We start from the raw sequence: 12505 nt of genomic DNA, 5'->3' as shown, positions 1-12505 counted from the left end.
CTGCACGCAAAAACTCTTATTAGAAAGAACCAAGATATTTTATTAAGCAAAAGAAAATTTTCAGAGTCCATGGCAATAAGACAGTCATTTGTATAATCAATAACTACTAATTTGAATGGCATGTTAATTGAACCAGTTTATACTCAATATTAAATATATCAGAGTAGAAAAGAGTACATATAGGTGTCAGACATATTCAATGTGAAGCATTGTGTATTAATTATCAATACTGCGATAGTTATGTAAGTAGAGTTGAATATGTTGCTGTGTCATTTTTATTTTTAGGAAACAGTTACATATTTTAATTAAGAAACCCTGACAGAAACTATGAAATGCATTGATACTAATTCTGTAAAGAGAATTGAATATAGCAGTTTCTTGCATCAAACATTGGAGTGAATTTTATTTAATATTACGTTGCCATTCTAGCAATATCGGTGAGATTTATTGCTGTTTTTCAGCGTTCCATTTCTGGAAGTTTGTTAAGCCCTTCATGCACGTCTGGTATGGATGCGTCATCACTAAGACCACCTAATTCAGCCAATCCTCAGTTGCAAGATACAACTAATTCAGCAGAGCAGCAGCTGTGCAGTATATTGGACCCATCCGAACTTTCATCAGGAAACGTACCATGTTACAGCTCTACAATAGGAAGCATTTCTGAGGAAATGACAACCAAAGACACAGAGAACCCATCAACGAGCATTGCACACTTTGGGAAAGCTCAGTGCAAGGTAAAACTGCCTATAGACATAAGGTGGATTTTTTTATTTGTTTCAAAGAGAGTCTGTTGTGTAATTAGAGTAAGTCACAGATTCACATATTACATGTTTTAAAAATGCAAAATTACTTGTTTGTGTCACCCAGGTGGTGGGAGATGCTAAATGTTTCCTCCTCCTAGACTGTGCCTTGTGATACTTTGTTTTAACCTTACGATTTTGGAAGTCTGCAGCTTTCTTACTGAGTTGAGCCTGGTTGTCACCCGGAACATTATACTGAGATCTGTCCTGGCCAGTGTACACTACACTGGATACTGTATGGTTTAACTCCTAACTGGTTACATGGAGTGACTCTGTGCCCCTACACTGATTATTTGTTTGTTCTGATATTACATATTTTGAGAAGTTATTTACTGGCAGATGGCACATTGAAAGGTGAAAGGAAAAAAGTTTCTAGTCAGGACAATAGGGCAAGGTGTTGAGCACTCTATTATTTGGCATGTAATTCGCAGATCTTTGGCAGGCAGCTGTAAATTAAGTGCTGTTATTTGATCTTCCACAGACTCCAGATTGCTCCATCATGGATTAGATCACGTTAACAACTGATGCAAGGACAATGGTCTCAAATTTTTTTTTGGTAAAAAATAAATAAATAAGTAAACATTTTCACTTACCATGTAGATAACGCTCCCTTCCAGTCACTGTTGTAAGGGTTCTAAGCACTCTTGTTGATTAATTCCTTATCTGACCATTGTGTCTCTGAGGTAATTTGGAAAGCTTTCTGAGTGGCCCATCTAGTTTCCAAAGGCATCGCCACTAAATCAAAAGAAGTCTCAATTCCCCTCAACTCATATCTCATCACGCCCATTATTGAATATAATGCACCTTTTGACACATATTTGTCTAAACATATTTCTCAATGTGACAGACCTCAGAGATTCTTTCTCAGAAGATCAGTGACCTCCGAAATCTTAGTTATTGGCACAGATCTGCAACCTTTTCCCTCTACTTGGTCTCTTATAGATGCCTCCATTGATATCTGTGTCTAGCCTGAGCCATGAAAGATCCAGCCATACTGCTCAAGTGTCCAGATTTTCCCAGAATGCCCAAATTTTTGCCTCATAATTTGGGTCCATTCCTCATAAAATTTGTAGTTTTCTGCCAAATCATTGAGGATTCTTCTTTCAGCTTTTTCCTGCTTAGGGGTCGCCACAGCAGATCACCTGTCCGATCATGATTGGCAGTGGAGTTTTACGGTGTTGAGTTGCCAGCCCAATGCCCAACCTTCCACAGGAGACGCACACATGCACACACTTGCACCTAGGGTCAATTTAGAGTGTCCAATCCACCTACATGCATGCCTTTAGGATGTGGGAGGAAACTGGAGCACCCGGAGGAAACCCACACGACCACAGGGAGGACATGCAGACTCCACACAGAAGGCACCCCAGCCGAGAATCGAACCGGAGAACCTCTTGCTGTGAGGTGGCAACGCTAACCACTGCACCACCGCAGCCGCCCTAAATCATTGAGGATCGAAGTCACTAAATAATGACATACTCATTTAAGTTTCAAACTTCATGTCCTTCAGAAAACGCATGCTAATGCAAAACCTGCTATTTTAGCAACCTTCTACATTTATGTGAGCAGTATTTAAAATCTACCCCTGATTTTTGTGTCTATGTCCCCCACATTCTTTTTGGCTTCATCCAGATGTGTTGTGCTTAGAGGTTGAAAGGTATGGTTCATCCATTTTTGTCCTCCTATTCCTTCACTAAACAGATGGTACCTCAAATACTTGGTTAAAGGAACTAAATTTTAATCAGCAGATAAATGAGACTCATTGGCATAATTTCATATCCCAACATATCCATCACCTCTAGAACAAACGTATCCAGCCTGGTGAGGGGCACATCTGTTTGTCTCACAAAGGAGTCTACTATGACTAATATGTTGGATTTATGGTTAGGCCTTAGTGCTTGTGAGACAAAGGTGTGTGCACACTACACACAGTCCACACACCTGTCTTTCACAGCCACTAAGGCCTAAACATAAACCCAACAAATTAGTCACAGGAGACTCCATTGTGACACACACAGATGTGCCCCTCACCAGGCTGGATAAGGAGAAACTCAAGGTTAGTTGTTTGTCGGGTGCCAGAATCCTCCATATTACCCATGCACTCAAGTCTCTCAACAGTAGGTACTGTTGTGACTCTGTCATAGTCCATGTTGGCATGAATGACTTGAGACATACCTCCCTGGACTATAAAAAGAAAGAGACATGATCGAGCTCACTGAATGTGTCCCAGGCAGGTATGTCCCTAGACTTCAGCAGCATTCTACCATCACCCAGAATGATGCCTCAATGCAAACAGAAAATGATTGACAATTGGCTTATTTTCTGATGTCATTCCAAGGGGATCCAGTACCAGACAACCTGGAAGACTTGATCGACACACCATGATGTTTTGCCAGAGATGGCCTGCATCTGTCTCCCTTGAGCTTCAGGTCTCTGGCAAAGGCTCTTGCCTCCCCCAAAGTGCCATTTTAGGCATGTCATGAGATCAAAACTACCAACATGAAAATTTCATCAAAACACAAATTAAAGGTCATGCTGCCAAACTCTAGAAGTTTAAACATGAAACTGCACTCATTGCAAACATTCTTAACCCTGGAAAATGCTAACATTTGTTGAGTCGCAGAAACCTGGTTCAAAGCAGTGAAGAGCACCCCAGCTATACTAAGTTACTCATCCTATCATACATTCAGACCCCAAACCATGGTGTTGGAGCTGCAATATATATTAAAGACATAGACACCCACAGGCTGGTCAAACAGTATGACGCACAAGAGATACTCCAGGTGCAGTTAACCATTGACAAGACCCCCCCTATTCAAATCATAGCTTGCTACAGGCCTCCAACTTTGACTCAAGATGCCCACTCCACCTATCTGGACCTCTTTGAATCTATCAAGATTCAACCCTTTACCCTGATCCTGGGTGACTTTAACCATCCAACCATAGACTGGATGAACTACTCATGCCAAAGCACAAATGCACAGAGATTCCTTGATTTTGTCTGATTATAACCTCCTGAGGGAAGGTATAAACAGCTTCACAGCCCCATTCCCCTCCGTAGGAACTGGCACATATATCTAAACCTACACCAAGGTGCTATACAAGCATTTATATAGCTGCATGGAATCAGGAATACTCAACAGGACATCATCATCCTCTTCAAGGAAGAGTAAACCTGTCTTGTGGACACTGCAATAAATAAAATCTATAATAAAAGAAAAACATTGCTATCCAGGACCAAGAAGGAGCAGGTGCTCAAGTGGAAGCAATCTCTACTTAGCCTGAACAAGCAAATAAGAGCACTAGTGAACTCCTTCAAAGCAAACTTGGAGTCCAAACTGGCCATATCAACTAAAGACAATCATAAGGCCTTCTTCATATCTGCAATCTCAATCTGCTCATAACTGGTGATCAAGGACACGACATACACAAACACCGTAGATATAGCCAACCTGCTGGCAGACAGGTTCAGTGAAAACTTCATCCCTCTGTTCCCCCCATCAGTAAATCAGGACATCCCCAGCACCCCCCCCCTTATCTCTAGGGAACAAGTTATTACTGCCCTCTCAAAGGCAAAAAATACAGCCTCCATGGGACCTGATAACTTCTCAGGCTGCAACCTATATGAACTCAGGCAAGAACTTGCAGCAGCATTAGGCACCCTATTCAACCAAACCCTGAGTACTGGCTTCAACCCAGCTTGAGTGTAGGACAGCTATTGTCATCCCTTTGCAGGTGGAGTGTCCACCGATCCAGGAAATTATAGACCCATCAGCCTAACTAGCCTGATCTGAAAGGCCATGGAATGGATTATCATGGATCTCATTAACAAGGACATTGGCAACATCCAAACACTCGATCCCTCGCAGTTTGGTTTCATCAAGGAGAGGTCATGCCTGTTAAATTTGTTCAACTTCTTTGAGACAGTCACCAAAGCTATGGATGAGGGGAAGACAGTGCATACCACCTACCTTGACCTGGCCAAAGCCTTTGATACTATTCTCCACTTGGGAATAATAGATAAACTCTCTCAACTAGACATCATTCTGTATGTTACCAGATGGATAGCAAACTGGTTCACTGATGAAACCTACCTAGTCAAAATAGGGGAAGCCACCTCAAGCAGTAGACCCGTAACGAGCGGTGTACCCCCGGGATCAGTCTTGGGACCTCTATTGTTTGGCATATACTTTTCTGAGGTGCAGGCCAAAACCAGCAGGCTATGGCTGATCAAATTTTCACATGACTTCAAGTTGGGCACTGTCATCAATTCCTCTAGTGATGTGGACATCCTCCAAGATGGTCTCACCCAAACAAATCACTGGTGCCAGAAACATGGTCTCAAACTAAATGACAAACAATGCATCACCATCCCGTTTGGGGAGAGTGACATCTTCACAAATTATCACATTAATAACAAGGTCCTAAGGTTGCAATCAGTTGTGAGGGACATGGGCACCCAGGTTGATAGCAAACTGACGTTTTACCACCATATTGCCTCCATTATACGGAAAGATTTCTACATGGCCCATCTCATTAGTAAGGGTATCACATCCAGCGACAAGGAGGTCATAACATCCCCATAGTCTTCCCTTATAAAACCCATTAAGGAGGTCATAACAGCCCTGTATTCTTCCCTTATAAAACCCATTATTGTTTACAATTTTGCTTTCTGCATGTACCTCATGAAGCACATTCAGCAGCTGGAGAGGCCACAGAGGTTCCTCACCAGGAGAATCCAGGGCCTCAAACATCTACCCTAAACAGATAGGCTAAAAGCCCTGTCCTTCTACTCAGTCTCATACAGACTCCTCAGAGGTGACCTCTGTCTGGTATACAAAACAATCTCAGACCCTGCCTTGATGGCACTGCTGCATATCTGCAAGTCGAGCTCCACTCGAATAGCCCCCACGCGCAACCTCAACCTGTTCTGTGATATCAATATGACTTGTTGGCAGGACAGGTTTGTGTCCCAGAGAGTCCCCCTTCTGTGGAATAAACTCCCTCTCCACATCAAGCAGAGTACCTCATTAACCCTTTTTAAGCACAACCTGCATAACTGGATGGTGAACAGAAAATGCACCCCTGGGATTCCACCTGTGTCCCTTCTGGACAGGGGCATCGGGTGCTGACTTGTCAGAACATGAGCGAAATTCTTGGCTAGGCTTGTAAGAGCCTCAGGGAAAATAGCCTATAACTTCCTATGATTACCTGTCTTGGATGAGCAGTCTCATATTCTCCCTTGTTATATCTTGTGTTGCCATCCATGACACTAGATAGAACTTTTGAATTGCATTTTCTGGATAGGCTCATAATGGTCTGCAGACTGCTTGCCTAGTACTTATCTATGAATCTATGAAACCACAAAAGGTAGTTGTCTAACAGCAGCACACATCAGAGATGTATACAGGTAGCTGTCTGACAGCAGCATATTGAACATGTAGCTGTCTGACAGCAGCACATTGAACAGGTAGCTGTCTGACAGCCGCACATTGAATCAGGTTGCTGCATTCTGTTTATTCTTTTAATTTCATTCCAGTCTGACATCAGATGGTTAAACAAAAAATGTGTCTTTTGGGGGTAGGGATGAGGAAGAATACTGTGTGAATGTATGACAGTAGCAACTTGGTAAGAATGGCCGTGGCCACTTGTTCTTTCATCTTCATCCTAAACACCCAAGGGATACACAGAAGAAGGTGTCTTATTTGGGGGGGGGGTATAGAGACAGACAAGCACTATTTTCAGATATGGGTTGTGTCCTTCCATGCATTTATCTACTTTGTTTTGTTTGTTGAGAACTACAATCTTTGTTAGCAGTGGACACAATTTAATTCTTCCCTGAAAAAACAAAATAAAACTAAATTTCTCTCCTTAGTCATATTTTTTGGTCATTTTTATATCAAAGGTTTAAAAAATACAAGTCAGAGCATCTAGACATGCATGTTTTATTTCATCCCCAGTTTGTTATAGTGCATTTTTAGCCAAATAGGGTGTGTTGAAAGGCTGTAGGAAGAAGATTAAGAATAAGACTGACTGTGACAATGCAAACTAAATAAATAATCAATGTAGATGGTGTGAGGAGACCATGACATGGGCAAACCCAGGATCCACAGAAGAGCAGCTGGAGACCCCCATGGAGTCCTTTGCCTAGGTCTCCATTTCACTTGAGACTGGCTCTGACTGCTGGGGGGGGGGCATCATTGATGTGGTGGTAGCAGTGCAGGATTTTACAGAGTAATTCGAAAACAACTGCATACTCACCTGGAAATTAATAATACATGCCTGTAATCCTCAGTATTTTAATCGCAAAAGTTATGAATAAAATATTCCAAATGGTGAATATTACAAAACTTAGAAATACTGAAAGCTTTGTCATTGTAGCTTTAGGAGTGTGTGCACAAATGTTTAAATGCTAAGGCTTAGGTTTAGAGCTAGGGAGAGGGACAGATTTAGTAGTTTGTGTGTTTTGTGTTTTTTATGGTATGTGTGTGCTAGCATTTCCAGGTTAGGGTTAAAGGAAGGGCTAGGTCAGGAACCAATATTAATTTTGTGTGTGATGGTGTAGGTGTAATGTGTGGGTGTCTGAATGTCATGTATAGTAGTACTGCTAGAAAATGGATTTTTACTAAGGTAATGTGTAGGGCTGTGGTTAGGGGCAGTGGGCAAGGTGAGGGTTATGATAGTACTTATGAGTAAGGTGGTACATAAGCTATTTATTTAGCCTGACAGTGTGCCCTGAGTAATGTAGTCCATAAATGGAAAAATAGTCCCATCATGTTTGTGTGTGATGACCAATGACTCCTCAATGAAATCTGCAGGAGCTAAGAAAGCAAGGACACAGGAGTTACAGAGGCTGGAGCACTTGAGTAGTTAGTATGTATATTAGTATTTAAGATAGTTGAATAAGTCGATGAAACAGGCTGGGCAGCATATGGCCTCCTCAGTTAAAGTTCATGCTTCACAAGGAGATGGAAGTCTGACGTGTGGATTTTGAAACTGTAAATATCTATGTGATTTATTTTCAGCTACTTTGATTTTCTCCTACCTCCCAAAAACATAATATCTGACTACATATTCTTAAATATAAATGGTCACATGCACAGGCACACACACACACATGCACAGGCACACACACACACATGCATAGGCACACACACACACAGACACACACACGCGCGCACACACACACACACACACACACACACACACACACACACACACACACACACACACACACACACACATACACACACACACACACATGCACACACACACACACACACACACACACACACACACACACATATGCACACACACACACGCACACATATACACACACGTACACACACGCACACACACATACGCACACACGCACAGACATACACATACACACACACACACACATGTACACACACATACACACACACACACACACACACACACACATGCACACACGCACACGCACACACTGCTTTTACTACATGTACTGCCATTATCTTTACCATTATAGATAAGACATGGCTGAAAAGAGACTGCTGTAAACATTTACAGTTTTATTCAGTTAGCTAATCTTCTTCTCTTTCGGTTGTTCCCATTAGGGGTCACCACAGTGGATCATCTGTTTCCATTTCTTCCTGTCCTCTGCATCTTGCTTTGTCACACCAACCACCTGCATGTCCTCTCTCACCACATCCATAAACCTTATCTTAGGCCTTCCTCTTTTCCTCTTACCTGGCAGCTCCATCCTGAGCATCCTTTTCCCAATAAACACAGCATACCTCCTCAGCACATGTCCAAACCAACACAAACTCACCTCTCTGGCTTTGTCTCCAAACCACCCAACCTGAGCTGATCCTTTAATATACCAATTCCTAATCCTGTCCATCCTTGTCACACCTAGTGCAAGTCTTAACATCTTTAACTCTGCCATGTCCAGCTCTGACTCTTGCCTTTTTGTCAATGCCACCGCCTCCAACCCATACAACATATCTGGTCTCAGTACCCTCTTGTAGACTTTCTCTTTCACTCTTACTGGTACCAGTCTGTCATAAATGACTCCTGATGCTCTTCTCCACCCATTCCACCCTGCCTGTACTCGCTTCTTCACCTCTTTACCACACTCACCATTACTCTGAACTGCTGATCCCAAGTACTCTTATCCACCTCTACTCCCTGTATCCTCACCATTCCTCTATCCTCCCTCTCATTCAGACACATATATTCTGTCTTAGTCCTACTAAACATCATTCCTCTCCCCTCTAGAGCATATCTACACCTCTCCAGGGTCTCCTCAACCTGGTCCCTAGTCTCACTACAGAACACAATGTTATCTGCAAACATCATAGTCCATGTGGCCTCCTGTCTGATCTCATCTGTCAACCTGCTCATCACCATTCCAAATAAGAAAGGGCTTAGAGCTGATCCTTGATGTAATCCTACCTCCAGCTTAAACGCATCCATCATTCCCACTGCAGACCTCACCACTGTCACACTACCCTCTTGCATATCCTGTGCCACTCTTACATACTTGACTTCCTCATACAATACCACAACTCTCTAGGCACCCTGTTATATGCTGTTTCTAAGTACACAAAGACACAATGCAACTCCTTCTGACCTTCTCTATATTTCTCCATCAACAGTCTCAGAGCAAACATTGCATCTGTAGTGCTCTTTCCCGGCATGAAACCATACTGCTGATCAGCTAATAAGTAAACTAAAATTAGTATTGTAAACCAACACTGTAATGACTCCAGCAGTGACAGCAGAAGCACATTACTTCAGAATTTCAGACTACAAACTTTGAGAAATAATAGAAGAAATATGTCTTCTCTTAATATTTGATGGACTGCTCTGAAGAAAATGGATTCATTCTGATAGTGAAATAGATAACACAAATCAAGGACAGAACTATCAACATTTTACATTTTTAAGAATTACTGAAAAGTCCAACTGCTCATTTGTTAATTTGATAGCTATAGATTTTTTTCCTCAGGTAATTATTTTACTTGGTATTTGTGATAATAAAATCAAGACTTACATGTTTGGGAGCACCTGCACTTACACCTGAATACTACGTAGATGAAGGACCATATTTCACAGGGTCAACAAGACTAATCAGAGGACCATTAAACACTTACCAGTACCCACCCACATATGCCACTTGCCTTCAGAAATGTGATGCAAGATAGGCTCAGGGAGAAATTCTGGCACCCCATGCATTTATCAAGGTTTGCCTCAACGCATTTATACCTCTCTTGTGTGGAATGTCACACCTCTAGCAATCTACACACATCCTGCATTCATGAGCATTTTCTGACAAACTTGAGCGTAAGATAAAGAAATGCAATTTCTTTCTGAACAATAAAAACTGTTAAAACTGTATTGTTGTCCACATATGACATTTTGCAGAGGTTTTACACCGGATACCTTTCCTGAAGTAACCCTCCCCATTTATCCGGGCTTGGACTGGCACAAAGAAATGCACTGGCTTGTGCATCCCCAGTGGCTGGGCTCTGTCCTGGTGTGGATGGCAGGAGAAATGGGGTAGGGATTATCCTGAAGGAATAGTATGTCAAGAGTGTTTTGGAAGTGAGAAGAGTGTCGAGTAGAGTGATGTTTATGAAGCTGGAAATTGATGGTGTAATAATGAATGTTGTTAGTGCATACACTCCGCAAGTTGGGTGTGCAATGGATGAGAAAGAGTTGAATGAAGTGGTGCTGAGTGTACACAAGGGTGAGAGACTGGTGATTGGAGCAGATTTCAACTGGCATGTTGGCGAAGGGAACAGAGATGATGAGGAAGTGATGGGGTAGGTATGGTGTTAAATAGAGGAATGAAGAAGGTCAGATGATAGTGGATTTTGTGAAAAGAATGGACATGTATGTGGTGAATACATATTTTAAGGAGCAACATAGGGTGATGTACAAGAGTAGAGGAAGATGCACACAGGTGGATTATTATATCCTACGCAGGAGGGCCATTCTGAAGGAGATTGGAGACTGTAAAGTGGTGACAGGGGAAAGTGTAATTAGGCAGCATAGAATGGTGGTCTGTGGGATGACATTGGTGATCAAGAAGAGGAGGAGGAGTGTGTGAGCAGCACCAAGGATTAAATGGCGGAAGTTGAAAAAGGGTGACACTGAGGTGGAGTTCAGGGAACAGTTGACAGACACTCAGAGGCAGTGAAGAGTTACCGAATAGCTGGGTAATTACAGCAGAGCTGGTAAGGGAGACAGCTAGAAAGGTGCTTCATGTGACATCTGGACAGAGGAATGATGACAAGGAGACCTGGTGGTGGAATGAGGAACTACAGGAGAGTATACAGAGGAAGAGGCTGGCCAAGAAGTGGGATTGTCAAAGAGATGAATAAAGTAGACGGGAGTATAAGGAGATGAGGCGCATGGCAAAGAGAGAGAGATGGCAAAGGCTAAGTATAAGGCATATGGAGAGTTGTATGAAAGGTTGGACATTAAAGAGGGAGAAAAGGGCCTGTACCAATTTTCTAGACAAAGGGACCAAGCTGGGAAAGATGTGCATCAGGTAAGGGTGATAAAGGATAGTGAAGGAAACGTACTGACAAGCGAGAAGTGTGTTGAGCAGATGGAAAAAGTACTTTGAGGGGATGATGAATAAAGAGATTGAGAAAGAGAAGGTTGGATGATGTGGGGATAGTGAATCGGGAAGTGAAACAAATTAGCAAGGAGAAAGTAAGGACAGCTATGAAGAAAATGAAGAATGGAAAGGCTGTTGGCCCATATGATATACCAGTGTAAGCATGGAGGTGTTTAGTCGAAATGGCAGTGGAGTTTTTAACCAGATTGTTTAATGAAATCTTGGAAAGTTAGAGGATGTCTGAGGAGTGGAGAAGTGTTTTGCTACCTATCTTTAAGAATAAGGGTGATGTGCAGAATTGTAGTAACTACAGAGGGATAAATTTGATCAGTCACAGCTTGAAGTAATGGGAAAGAGTAGTGGAAGCTAGGTTAAGAAGGGAGGTGATGATTAGTGATCAGCAGTATGGTTTCATGTCGGTAATGAGCACTACAGATACATTGTTTGCTCTGAGAGTGTTGATGATGAAATATAGAGAAGGTCAGAAGGAGCTGCATTGTGGACTTGGAGAAAGCAAATGACAGGGTGCCTAGGGAGGAGTTGTGGTATTGTATGAGGAAGTCAGGAGTGGCAGAACAGTATGTAAGAATGGTACAGGATATGTACAAGGGTAGTGTGACAGTGTGAGGTCTGAGGTGGAAGTGACAGATGCATTTAAGGTGGAGGTGGGATTACATCAAGGATCAGCTCTGAGCCCTTTCTTCTTTGCAGTGGTGATGGACAGGTTGACAGACGAGATCAGACAGGAGGCCCCATGGATTATGATGTTTGCAGATGACATTGTGATCTGTAGTGAGAGTAGGGACCAGGTTGAGGAGACCCTGGAGAGATGGAGATATGCTCTAGAGAGAGAAGAGGAATGAAGGTCAGCAGGACTAAGACAGAATATATATGTGTGAATGAGAGGGAGGCTAGAGGAATGGTGAGGATGCAAGGAGTAGAGTTGGTGAAGGTGGATGAGTTTAAGTACTTGGGATCAACGCTTCAGAGTAACGGTGAGTGTGGAAGAGGGGTGAAGCTTTAGTCCTCATTTCATTTACCGTTTTGTGATTCAGTTAGATCTTTTTTAATAAGTCCACAGTGATTGGTT

The 12505-nt window shown here is 42.4% G+C and overlaps 1 protein-coding gene across 1 annotated transcript in view; it reads left to right on the top strand.

Moving 5' to 3' along the window:
- Nucleotides 1-12505, top strand: part of TRIM66 (tripartite motif containing 66) — a 419382-nt gene that overhangs the window by 334734 nt on the left and 72143 nt on the right. Inside the window, exon 11 of the mRNA XM_044082811.1 lies at nt 462-734. Within this exon, the coding sequence (XP_043938746.1) occupies nt 462-734 (273 nt within the window). The remainder of the gene's footprint in view (nt 1-461; nt 735-12505) is intronic.

The sequence above is a fragment of the Protopterus annectens genome, chromosome 9.part0, assembly GCF_019279795.1.
Source record: "Protopterus annectens isolate FY-2018-M chromosome 9.part0, PAN1.0, whole genome shotgun sequence".
NCBI classification, from domain to species: domain Eukaryota; kingdom Metazoa; phylum Chordata; order Ceratodontiformes; family Protopteridae; genus Protopterus; species Protopterus annectens.
Note: the sequence above shows the minus strand (reverse complement) of the source record. Positions and strands in the feature narration are given on the sequence as shown.